This window comes from Panthera uncia, chromosome X, assembly GCF_023721935.1.
Source record: "Panthera uncia isolate 11264 chromosome X, Puncia_PCG_1.0, whole genome shotgun sequence".
NCBI lineage: Eukaryota > Metazoa > Chordata > Mammalia > Carnivora > Felidae > Panthera > Panthera uncia.
The window spans coordinates 17,407,672-17,421,449 of NC_064817.1; the positions used below are offsets into that span (position 1 = coordinate 17,407,672).

The 13,778-nt window shown below is 39.6% G+C and overlaps 1 protein-coding gene across 2 annotated transcripts in view; it reads left to right on the forward strand.

The window, feature by feature from the left end:
• PHEX (phosphate regulating endopeptidase X-linked) overlaps positions 1-13,778 on the forward strand; it is a 223,282-nt gene that overhangs the window by 152,326 nt on the left and 57,178 nt on the right. For both annotated transcript variants that reach the window (XM_049643584.1, XM_049643585.1), the window contains 2 exons: positions 1,384-1,461; positions 9,860-9,963. In XM_049643584.1, coding sequence (XP_049499541.1) covers positions 1,384-1,461; positions 9,860-9,963 — 182 coding nt within the window. The remainder of the gene's footprint in view (positions 1-1,383; positions 1,462-9,859; positions 9,964-13,778) is intronic.

Genomic DNA, 13,778 nt, shown 5'->3' on the forward strand with positions numbered 1-13,778 from the left:
GTAAATCCCTAATTTCTCTTTGAGTAAGCCACTCTTTGGTTTTTATGAAATCTAGAATCTGGAGAGAGGATAGAGACATATTTTCACATGGGATTGTAAAGTTTTTCTAGAGCAAGAGTTGGCAAACCTTTTCTACAAAGGGCTGGATAGTAAATGTTTGAGGTTTTGTGGGCCACAGAGTTTCTGTTCCAGCTACTCAACTCTGCCTCCATAGTGCAAAAGCAGCCACAGATTATGTGTAAATGAGTGGGCGTGGTTGTGTTCCGATAAAACTTTATAAAAACAGATGGAGGTGGGGTGGGGAAGAGAGGGGACACTAGATTTGGCCCATAGTTTGCCAGTCCCTGATATGCAAGTTCCTTGTATGGGCCCAAGGTGATTTTTCCTCTATTCATTCTCTTTATGCTGCAGAACACAGGGAGTAATTAGTAGGTCTATCAAAGGGATGGTTGTGACACATCTTACGTTAGTCTGGACCCTCTACCTCCAATCTTTCTGGCATTCTGGCCAGCATCATTCTCAGTGTTGCATGGTAATCTTGCTGAAGGGTGACTCCTCTTGTTTTACTCCTGCTAAAAATATTTAGTTCTCTCCTATCTATTGACTTTTTTAAAAAATGTTTTATTTACTTTTGAGAGAGAAAGAGCGTGAGCAGGGGAGGGGCAGAGAGAGAGAGGGAGAGAGAGAATCCCAAGCAGGCTCCCTGACGTAGGGCTCGAACTCACGAACCATGAGATTGTGAACTGAGCCAAAGTCGGACACCTCACCAACTGAGCCACCTAGGCGCCCCTGTCCTCTCCTGTCTATAAAATAAAATACAGACTCTTCGCATGGCATTCAGGAATCCCTGTGAACTGGCCCAAACCAGTTTTCCTGCATTGGTTACTGCTCTCCCCTCCTAGTGCTTTCTAGTCCAGCTACAGCAAGCTACGCCCCCCTCTCTGTGCCATGATCTTCTTTCCTGGGCCCTGTCTTTGCCCCTTTTGTTTGCTCTCCCGGAATGTTCTTCATCTCACTTCTGCATTTTGAAGTCCCAGCCATTCTCTAAGGATCAGTTTGGTCACCTACATTAAACCTTTTTCCCATGAGGAATTAGTCTGTGCTCTGGACTTTGATAACAATATTTTCTTTGTTTTAAAACCTGTATTTTATTCTTACTATATATTTGTTTGTTACATTCACTGTATTGTTAACGTATTGAGGGTAGGGACTGAATTTTAAAAAGTGGATTTTTTTTTTCTGTATTTCACAGTGGGTTGCATACAGTGTACTAGATACTCAGTAAAGAGAGTTTTCAGATGAAAGTTGCATTCCTAGGTTGTGTGATTATTAATGATTTGAGTGCTGAGACTCTGACATCATTTTTTTCTTTCATTTTTATAGGCAAGAGCTGTTTTGGCAAAAGTTGGCTATCCTGAGTTTATAATGAATGATACTTATGTTAATGAAGACCTCAAAGCAGTAAGTGCTAAATATACTGTATTTTTGTTTTTTTGGCAAGTTTTACTGGCCTTGTGCCTTTCAACTAACCCAAGTCCAAGCACTTAAACCGGGTAGTGCCAGAAAGCACCAACTTTTGATTCATTCCTTGGCTAGATATGAGCCTCAATATGCCAGGCGTATCACAAGATTTAGAGCAGATTCAAATTAAAGGAAGTGTCAGAAAGAATGCATAGCTGAGTGGGTACCATAAAGCAAATGGACCTGGATTCGGTCTAATTTGATCATAAAGGAAAGAATTAAGCAAATTGAGTATTTTACAATTAGTGGGCATGTTCTAATGTAAAATGCATGATGTTTGTTGTTAAACATTCTTTATGTGCTTCACTCCTATTAAATGACTAATAATAAATCTGCCTGCTGGGAGTTAACTTCATTAAACTTCATGAGTGTTTTGGCAGATTAAGTGCACATACATATGACTCCACAATTTATTGTGAGTTGGACTGTATATTTGCAGTAAGCTATTGATGGAGGAATAGTAATAATTCTTTTATTTTCTGATATTTTGGGACATGTATTTTCCAGTAGATATATTCACCACAGGGCTTTCTAATCACAACCAGTGTTACTTCCTTTCCTATAAATAGTTCTGATAAAGAACTTTTCTTCCTCACAAAACCCCCTATTTTTACCACTTACTAGATTTTCTTGAAGAAGTAGTTTTTTAGTTTGTTACATAAGTAAGGTTCTGAGGTACAGGTCTTTCCTGAAATTGTAGTTTGACAAGTCACATATCTAGAAGAAGTCCTAGCTTTGTAGATGAACATCAGACTTTTATAAGCTTATTCAGAAGTGAGAGAAAGCTTTAATGATAAAGTTTCCCCATTGGGCTCCAAGATGTGGCCTTCCAAAGCATATTGATCCAGTTGCTATGTAGGAAAATACATATGCTTCAGCCCATCTTACACATTGTTTTGATGCTGAATGGTCTCACTATTACTATGATAATTAAAAATATTGCTCCACCTGACACATTCCTGTACATTATATTTTAAGCTCCACAGTGATCCTATGAAGTAGATGGTGTTTATCCCCATTTTGCAGAAAAGGACGTAGAGTCTCAAAGATTTTAGTGATTTCCTCAGTGTTCTACGGGGAATCCGAGCCTGGACTGACATCTGGGCCCAGAAAGCTCTGCAAGGTCCTGGTCAGGCACCTGCACTGGAGGAAGAGTAGTGGGTTTGAAGAATCAATGGGCGCTCCTTCCCAGAGCTGGTTGGGAAGGGGGAAGAATATGGGGGGGGTCATATTGTCTAGGGGTTAAGAGCACAGGCCTTGGAGTGATTCTGCCTTTTCTACTTATTAGTTGTTTGATCTTGTGCAGCTTCAGTTAGCTTCCCTTTGGTTATTGGCTGTGGGTTTGCAAGCTTCTCAGAAGCTTCCTGGGGGTAATCCGAAACCAGCCCCCATGCTCAGCGGGTGGGGAGTGAAGGAAGAGGCAGGCCGCTCCAGGTTGGTAGGTGGTAGTTTAATAAGCCAAGGGGCTTACATACTAGGGCAGCAAGACAAGTGTATCCCTGCACCTGCTCGCCAAATCTTAAAAGTTTATATAGAGGCTATAACTAGGTTCAGTCATGTATACTGTGTAAGTGTTCTCAACACCTCATCACTATCTCAAGGCCGTGTCCTTGGAGCCGCCTCTGGGAGCGGGGAAAGACAAGTGGAACTCACATTCCAAGGCCAAGTATACAAATGTAAAAGCACCTTGCATAATTTTCTGCTGCATAAGTAGGTTCCCTGTGAGGGGTAGCTATTACTTTGTGGGTCAGAATGAGAACTGTCACTGCTGAGAAGAGCATCACCAGGGCACAAAACTCCTTAGGAAGAGAGCCTGAGTGAGACTGGCAACTATTCCAAGTCAAAGATGTAGATGAGACGGTGTGAGAGGCATTTTGGTGTAGTGGTTGGGAACGCAGGCCCTGGAATCAAAGTGCCTGGAGTTAAATCCCTGGTCTGCCATTTATTAGCTGTGTGGCCTAGGGTAGCTTATATAACCTCTCTGTGCCTCAGATTCCTCATATTAAAATGGCGATGACAGTAATAATCCCTCCCTTACACAGCTGCTGGGAAGATCAGGTAAGTTAACATATTTAGAATATTTAAAACCTATCCTGGCACACAGCAAGCACAATATAAGTGTTAGTTAGGACATCTTTAATATGTAGTTATGATAGGTTATTTTGGTGTGGAAAATTCATTATGAATTGACTCGTGTGGTATCCAGGTGCCTAAAATTGATTTAAAAGGCTATACAGATGGAACAGTCTCAGGCTTTAAGCAAATAAGATAGCATCAAGGGCCCACTGTCCATATTGAGTTGATCAACTTTTGTTGGCAGTCTGCTGTTGTCTAAGGTGAGTGCCCAAAATGTAAGTACTCACCGAATGCAGTGAGTGCTTGCACTGAATCCAGATGCCAGACAGGATGCACTGTTTGGTATGTTTCCTTGTTTCTCTAGGCTCTGAACTGAAGTCATTAGACACCAAGATGTTAAGTGCTTTTGTCAAGAAACGGCTTTCGTCTGACTCATTGCCGGAGTAGACACAGTTGAACTCAAGAGATGCTAACAGTTTAAAAAATGGGCAATGAGAAAACATCCAGATAGTGAAATAAAAATATGTCTGTGTTCAGAAATGGATAGAAGAAATGAATAACCCCCAACCTGAAACTAGGTAAAGGATGCTAGATGTGATAGTAATAGTGTCACCGAGGTTAATAGCTGGCGTACAGTGAGGCTGTGTTCTCAGGTCTGGGAAACATGTAGGTAAGGGCTACTCTAGGGCCTGTGAGAAATTTTTGGTAATACAAGCTCTGAGTGTTGAGAGGCTGTTGGAAATGAAAAACAGCTTACTTCATTTGACACAAGCAAAGATACGATTCATCAGGCAGAAAGGCAAAAGGAAAGAGCATAGAGATTAGGTAATGGATCGGATGAAGGTCAAGGAGAAAGGTTGAAGACTGAAGTTGGGCTCATGTGGAGGTAAGAGCAAATGGAAAAGAACTTAGAGGCAAATGTAAAGAATTAGAGGAAAAAAAAAATTCCCTCTGTGAGTTGACAAGGTAAACTGAGCTACCCAGCAAAATATTTCTGAACACCACTCGTAATTTAGTCTTTGTGAAGAGCAGGAGATGCCCTTTGTGTGAACCCCGAGTAGCATGCGGGAAAACCTACTAGTTAGCTTAAACATGTAGGTGTAGGTCCATTTTCAAATTAGCCTCACAAAGTGTTCTTTCATTGATCCTTGATGAAAACAGACTCAAGAGCAAGTTGACGTCAGTTGTGGAAGGGTTGGCGCATTAGCCTATTAGCCGGGAAAGCCACAACCACACTAGGCATTTCAAAGTGAGGGGAATTAATAGGAAGAGGGGCTGAAGATTCTTCCAGCATCATCATAAGAAACAGGAGAGAGAATGAAAGAGAACAAACACAGCAGCTTTTCACCTCCTGCCACCTGCTGATTTCCCCCAGTGCCTCCTATTGGCAGGAAGCCAACTGGCACTTGGGCCTGGGAAATAGAGTTTTCAGATTCCCAGCCCCAGCATTATAGAACAGAATAAGCTGAGATACAGTAGGTAAATAGTCGGCCCCACTAGGCGTTTCACTCATTCTTGTGAAAGCCAATGGAGAATTAGAGTAAGGGCTAAAGTCAGAGTCCCAGCTGGCCTCTATTTACTTAGGAGAATTGGATCTGGGTAATTTTTTCAGAGGAGATTAGTGTTTCTGGTGAGTGATAAACACATACATACATAAACATATAAACACACATATAGAGATATCCAGATGTGTGAACCCGCACAATATTCTCTGGGGGTGGGTCTTGGTCTTCTCTAGCCAGTGGAGCGTGTGTGTGTGTGTGTGTGTGTGTGTTTGTCAGTGACAGAGAGTGCTACTGCTGCTATGCAAGAGTGAGGTGATATTTAGGTGACATGCTCCAGAAAAACAGGGTGTAAATAATTCTATACAGTAGGTAAAGAAACAAAACATTGTCCTGAGTTCTCCCAAGTTACCTCTGGCCACCATGGCCCTGAAGAACCAAGAATTGCCGCTGGAGGGCAGTGCCCTGGTGTCTGCTAACCTTCCAGCTAGCCTTCCTTAACTCCCACACACTGGCCTCCATCTTGAGTATTCCCCTGTCAAGAGCAGGCCATGACCTCCTCTTTCCCCCAGTGGAGGCTACAGGGTATCTGGTTCCATGTGGTTCCTGGCTGATGTGCTAGCTGGCGATCCTGAGAGTCACCCATATGTGGCTGCTTTTGGGAACTCCATCATCCACAGTATACCATATATGTAAGTTCAACATTTTGAACATTATCTCTATGTATGTATGTACGTATGTATACACACATAACACTTATGGACAAAGCCATCTAAATGCAGCAATCTTGCATATTACTGTGCCATAACTAAGGGAAAATGTAAGTATGAAATCTGAATTTCGTTAAGGTTTTAGAAAATTCTATGGATGCCTAACATAAAACCTTTCTTACAGATACTTGGATATATCTGAGTATCTTTACATGGATTTAACTTAAGTGTTGTAGAATCTGTACATCCTATTGGCTTGTGTAGTGTCTTATCAACATGTACTTATCCTACAGGGAAGCTGATCACATTTCCTTGTTCTGCCCTTCCTACATGTTCCTCACCCTTGAGGTGTGGTAATAGCTTTATGTCTTTATCCCTTAAGTCTGTGATACTTGATTCTTGGCATCCAGGATAGGATTTCCAAGAAGAGAAATTCACATTCCCCTGAATTTTTGGATCTGGATGGCTGTTCCTAGGAAATGACATGAGAGCCCCAAATAGTTTCCCAAAGATCACTCAGTTGAAAAGTCAGATGTAATTGATTGAAAATCATTATCAGCTTGACCTATGTTTTCACCAGTAACAGGACAAGAGGCTTTTGAAACAATTAGTGTCCCTTGCAGAGGTTAAACATTATTTTTGAAGATTATAGGTGGTTTTATGTTGTTTATGTGCATTCATTGTTGTTGCTGCTATCTCTGCAAGTGAAAATTTCCCAGTGGTTGCTGGGTTTCATAGTTTTTTCCCCTTTCATTCAAGGGCCTCCTGAAATATTTGAAATTATCAAAGTATTATCACATGGTAGAAAATTTGGGAAATAGAGAAAAGGAATGAAAAAGCACCCATGATATTGGTACTGGCACATAATAATGCGTAATTCTGTTTCAGTGTGGTGTTTTCTTTCTAGTTTTGTATTGCTGAAATTGATGCTTACAAATAATTTTGTATACTGACCTTTACCATGACTTATTCTCTTGTCCTGGTCTTCCAGAGCCTTAACTAGCATTATTTTCACAGCTGTATGATAAGTAAACTGCCATGATGTATTTACTCACTGCTTCTCCTCCCACCTTTAATTCTTACAGTCCCCTCCTCCTTCCCTGTACTGTTTCTGTTGAATCACCAGCATTCTTATTGAGACCAATGAAAGTAACATTGAAGTAGGAGCCTAATGATTTGAACCATGTGGCCTTGCCAAGTTCCATAATCTCTTCAGCTCTTTTCCCATCCATCATTTGGGAATAACATGCTGGCCCTTCTGTCTCCCCAAACACTTAACTTGTGTCACAGAGAAAAGTAAAATTTTGTCCCGTTACCTGTGTTTTCCATTAAATAAATGGACTAGAGTGATTAAACTAGGGTAAGAAATCACAAAATTCTGTTTAATAATTAATACTATTTTAAAATTGTCCTTCTAAATATACATAAGCCATGGACAAATTGTAGTTACTTGCCTCTGAGTTTTGTTCCCTATGATTATTTTTATGGCAGTGGTAGGACCTTATTTATTTAAAAGTATTTTTAGACTTCAGACTCTTCTTTTTAAGGAAATTTTTGGATGGTTTTCTGTTTAATGTCTATAGAACAACCTGAATATTAAGGCTTTTTTTTAATGGAACAGGAAAGTATCATGATTAGCAAACTCTTCTAAAAGTAACAACCGGTCCCACAGATATTACTGAAAAGTTACTATTTTTGAACGAAATTCCTTTGAGAGAATTTCCCAGAAAGTGTTGAGAAACCCAAGAATGTATCTGAATTTTTCATCAGTTACAATCACATTCTGAAAGTTCTGGTAGAGCTATCTTGGGAACAAAAGCTAAAAAAGGCTAAGGGTTGAACAGCAGACACATCTTTTAACTATATGACCCGGGAATGCATTAGGATTGTTAGTTAAGGTCTCCTCCTAAAACAGGGAGCTTACTCTGTGTCTTCTGAGACTTTGAGTATAAATTTCTTCTATTTTTAAATGCAAACAATTATAAGATTTTATTTTGAAGCATCTCAAACATTGGAAAAGTATGTAAAATCAAATTTTGAACACATCAGCTTTAATAAATATTAAACATGGCTACATTAGCTTTGTAATGCACATATACATTTGAAATGAATAAAATAGATACCATGGAAATTCTTTCTGTAATCCACCTTGACCTAATGATGCCCTTTTTTCTTACTACCTCTTCCCTAGATATAAACTCTATCTGGATTTCAGTGTTTATCATTCCCATGCATTTCTTTATGCTTTTGCTACATAGGTATGGATCCATAAGCAACATATAGTATTGGTTTACATGTTTTAAAACTTTAAATTAGCTCATACATGCAGCTTGCCTTATTCACTCAGCATCGCTTTTGAGATTATTTCATGTTCATGCATACATGCCACTCTTTTAATAAAAGTGCCATGTTGCTTTCCATTATGTGACTGCACCACAGTTTATCAGCCACTTCACTAGGAGGCTTGATGGAGGGACAGCTTAAAGTCGTATCTTTATAATTGGTTGGTCAAGTAGAACAGCAAAGGTGCCAGGAATTGATACTTTCATTCCTGCATTTCTCCCTGTGCCTTCAGTTGTTTTGCTCCTTCCTTTATATTTTGGCCTGACCTCTGGAAAGGTTAAGATGAATCACTAACAGAGATACTCTACAGACATAATGAGTATCTATTGTATGTTAGGGAAGAGAGCCAGACATTGGCCAACGAATAGGTGACTGTCAAATCTGTAACCATCAAGTTGTGTGTACATGTGTGTATATTTATAATGTAATGCCTGTGGGTTTCATATACTTGAGTTTGCTGTATTTTAATTCTTGCTTTTAAAATCATATGGTTTAAATACACAAAAAATATAGCCGATAAGAATTTGATTATTGTTGGTTATTTGCTTATTCAAGCATGTATTTTTCTTATTTGTCCCAGTAATATATTTAATTAATTAATTAAAAGTTTATTTATTTATTTTTAGAGAGAGAGTGAGAGAGAGAGAGAGAGAGAGAGCGAGCAAGCAGGGTAGGGGCAGGGAGAGGGGAAAGAGAGAATATTAATCCAGCTTCGCACTGTCAGCACAGAGCCCGATGCAGGGCTTGAACTCATGAACCACAAGATAGTGACCTGAGCTGAAACCAAGAGTTGGATGCTCAAAGGACTGAGCCACCCAGGTGCCCCACCCCAGTAATACATTTTAAAACCAAAGTATTAGATATTACTACAAACCATTGCGTTTACTGTTATACAGATATTTAATAATATTTAGGTTAAGTAATGCTAGTTTTGTAGAGAGCGGCTATAGAATTGAAATTGTTTGCCATTCTCCTTCCAAAAAAAGATAAGGAACTCAAGAATCTTTGATGTCTGTTTCCCAATTGTAATGTACAAATTGTTGTGAGACATCAGCTTCCTGTTTTTCTATGTAAGCTGAATCTAGGATTTGCCTCTATAATGTCATTAGTTTTTGGTGACCAGAGAATTTTTTTGTGTGGTAATAGAGAAATATCTGTTAATAACGGAATTATCCTAGTGGCTCCATTGTGCTCAGGATGGGAAATAAGTCCCTGAATCACTTTGATTTTTTTTTTCCTTCATGAACAAATGCTGATTACAGTAAATTGGATTTTAACATTTGACTAAATCATCATCTATAAGCTAAATGAAGTTTTAGCTGACTAAACTGAATAGTATTAGAAGAACCTATGTTACAAGTAAATAACGTACCCATTTTAGAAAAGATGAAGGACTCAGGTGAGCCAAGAAATTCCAAACCTAGGATAATAGGTTCTGTAAAGGTTAAAGTAGATTTTTCAATTATAAAGCAAGTGAAACGCATCATAAATTATTGCAGCTTCTCTTGTTTTTTACTGCGATCCAGAAACCATCGTATTGATTTAGGGGCTTTTTATTTAAAAGGAAAATCACTGAGATGAAATTTCATGGCTTTGTGGATACTGGGCTAACTGGTGGAGGTGCTGTGAGGAGTGCAGCTTCTCCGTTGGCAGAGCCCTCTTTTATCTGCACTTTGAACACTGATGGTTGTGGTTTGTTTTATTCAGATCAAGTTTTCAGAATCCGACTACTTTGGCAATGTCCTGCAAACCCGCAAGTATTTAGCACAGTCTGATTTCTTCTGGCTGAGAAAAACGGTTCCAAAAACAGAGTGAGTAAAAAAAAATTAAAAAATAAAAGAAGGTGAAAGAGATAAATATGTGGTGGCAAGTGAAGTCCCTTTAGGTCAAATTTTGTAATTTCCTCTAGTCAGAGTAGCTGGCTGTCCAGTTACCTTGGTTTGGCAAAATCTGTGTTAGGTGTTGATGAATCTTATTTGTGATATTATATGAATCAGTTCTTAATTCTAATTATGGCATCAAAACATACTGCAGGAATGCTTATTAGGGTACAAACGTGTGAATCATTTCTAGATGTACTTATGAATATATGTATATTGAAAACAAATTGCTCTAGAATTTCACACTCAGGCAGAAACTTTTGAAGATCTTAAAAAAGAACAAATACTTACAAACTATAGTTCCAAAGTAGAAGTAATTGTATACTTATGAAGTAACTAGAAGATTTTGTTGAAGCAGTAAGTGTCACAGAACTGATGGCTGTATAATTTTTCTCCAATGGCAGTTATAATTTATTCCCCTTCCTCCCAGCTGCCTGTAGGAACTTTCCCTATAGGTAGGCAGTTTCCCTAGGAACTTTTGGGGCCAAGGCCAGCCATGATTTCCTTCCCTAGCAACATGTGTATGATGCTAATGATGGCATCTAACCATTATTATGTTGACAATGTGCCAGGAAGTGTTTTACATGTTAGAATTAATTTTATCCTCTTGTCATTTCTGTGAGGTGTACGTACTATTTATTATCCCCACTTATCAAATAAGAGGCTTACAATTAAGAAATCTTCACTTGAAGTTTAGATCACTTTTTTTAATTGAAATACACTTGACACAGTGTTCCCTGTAAGGTTTAGATTACTGTTGGTTCTGCCTGCTGGTACTTTAGATACTGTTCTGCTGGTGCCCACTTCTCCACTGTTTTTCTCCATGTGCTGCAGACTGCATAATTTCTGTTGATCTGTCTTCAAATTCATGGATTGTTTCTTCTGCATTTTCAAATTTGCTTTTGACTCACGTAACAAATTTTTCATTTTGGTGATTGTACTTTGCAATTTCAGAATTGCCATTTGGTTGTTTTTTAGTTTCTGTTTGTTGTGATTTTCTGTTTGTTCAGTCACTGTTATATTTACCATTAGTTCTTTGAATATAATTTAATTCTGTAGGCTAATTTGTAATGGCTGCTTTCAAGTCTGCTAAACCCAACATCTGGCCTTGCTCAGTTTTTATTGACTGCATTTTTCTTAACACTTTTGTCTCTTTGTATAGCATATTTTTTTTGTCGTTGAAAATGACATTTTGGATACTACATTGTAACAACTATGGATTCTGATTAATTTTTCTGAGGCTTTAAAAAAAGATAACTTTCCTTGACTTAGATTGCAGAATCTATCTCCTTATATAGTAGGCAGCCATGGAGGTCTCTTCTCATCTTTTAAATTCTTATGTTTATTTTTGAGCCTCATTTCCCAGAGGTTGTCCCTGTGCCTGCACAGCTTAGCGCTCTGCCAGGGATTGGGGTAGACCTTGTGCTCAAACACCTGGAATAGGGAGGGCTTCTGTCCTCTACCAGTTGATCTGTGTATGGGCTGGGAGTACATTTCTCAGTTAGCCTTGGAGTTCGCTTTCCACTGGGCTCGCTTGAATCTTTCCTGTATGTGTGTCTAGGGTCCCAGGCAGCCAGGGGTGTGCGGAGACCTTACCTCACCCTTCTATGACTATTTTATTTCTAAGATCTCCCTTTTAAATTTCGGGCTTGGGGTTGCCTGGGTGGGTCAGTTGGTTAAGCATCTGACTCTTGATTTTGGCTCAGGTCATGATCTCATGGTCTGTTAGATCGAGCCCCGTGTCGGCCTCTGTGCTGACAGTGCAGAGCCTGCTTGGGATTCTCTCTCTCCCTCTCTCTGTGCCCCTCTCCCCTCAAGTGTTCGCTCGCTCTCTCTCTCTCTCTCTCTCTCTCAAAATAAATAAATAAATAAATAAATAAATAAATAAATAAATAAATAAATAATTAAAAAAATTCCTGGCTCTCCTGTCAGTCTTCCCAATGGGAACTGTAACTTCAGGCTGGGAGAGCTGTGGGCATCCTTTCATTTGTTTTCTACCAAGTTTGCCACTTTTAGCTGACAAAGCTGCAGGTTTTCACCTCCACCTCCAATTGAGTCCACCCCCTGTGGCAACAAAGCTGCTGATTTGCCAGCCGCCCTACCTGTCCTGATAGAACAGAGTTCTCACTGACCATGCTGGGAAGGGCAGGAGCAGTCCCTGGCAAGAAGGCCACAGACTCCTGTTCTACTTACTTCCAAGCTCTAGCACTTTTTCATAATTAAACATTTTTCAGTTTGTTGTTTGGATTTGATGATCAATTCCCAGAGCCCTAAAATGGTTGTTTGTTGACCATTGTGTCCAGTTTTATACTTGATTTTTGTGGAAGGAATTTGCTGACTATTTCATATCATCATAGCTGGAAGCCTGGTTTCCATGGCCCACTTTTTTTTTATGGCCTACTTTTTAACCTTGGCTGATATTCTGGTCTCTGGATGTTTGACTGGCTCTTTTTATGCTCTCTGGGTCTCTTGTTACTCTCCCTTTCAACTCCCTGCTCTTTTCTAGACTGTAGAAACTTGAGGCTCTGTACCAGCCCTTGGCTTAAGCTGTGAATACTAGCTGTCCCTCTTACCCATGGCTCCCAATCTACCTATCTCTGCCCTCTGCCCTTCTGGCCTTCCTACAGCATCCACCCACAAAATTAGTTCAAAGTGTTCACTTTAAGGAGTAGGCCTAAAGCTGAACCATTGCTCTACCCATCCCTGACTCCAGTCAAAAGAACATAGGTTAGAAGGTTTTCAGACTTCTTTGGAAATGACAGGCAACTGCTTTCAAGCCATGTGCTCCAGTGTCCTTGGTTCTCTCCTCTCATCACAATGTCTCTTAGCCCATCTCTCCTGCTTCATTCCTAACCTCAATCAGTCAATTGAAATTTTAGATGTAAAAGAAAAAGGAAATTTTTAGATTTAGGGTTCTAGAGATAGCTCCTTGAATCTGACAACCTCAGCAAATGTTTTCCAGTATCCGGATGAGCATCTCCATGTAGTATGGTAGTCACAGATCTGTGTGAATCATCCTGCTCTTTCAGATCTACTTCAGATCGGTTCAGACTCTTCTTGCAGTGTGTGGATAATTCAAGATATTTTTGTCACCAGTATTTTCTTGAATTTTTGGCGTTTGTGCTTCTCCATATTAGAGGTACTGTCAAGTTAATTCAGTTTCAAAATGTCATTATGCTATTGGGTGTGTGACAAGGCCTGTGCTGCTAATTGAAAACCTCCTAAATGTGTCCTTTTTACCATCATCCTAAAATACTGATGGACTGTCAGATTCAAAGGGTCTTGTCTATTTCTCTTATTTCATTCATGCCTTGGAAAAATGCTGGCTGACTTTGTGGGCTTAGGCAAACCACATGATTCTGTGTAGTTTTCTTCTCCATCAGCAAAAACAAATACCTCTTTCACAAGGACATTAAATTGGTTGATGTTTCTGGAAAAGTTATGCATGAATGAAAATCCATGCAATAGTACTAATTCTTGCTTCCTCAAACTATGTGTCTATTTCAGGGAAAGTAACATTAAGAAATTGAAGGTCCTCTTTGTGTGGTAAAGGGATAGGATAGTCTATTTTTTTTTTTTCAACGTTTTTTTTTTTTTTTTTTTTTATAAATTTTTGGGACAGAGAGAGACAGAGCATGAACGGGGGAGGGGCAGAGAGAGAGGGAGACACAGAATCGGAAACAGGCTCCAGGCTCCGAGCCATCAGCCCAGAGCCTGACGCGGGGCTCGAACTCATGGACCGCGAG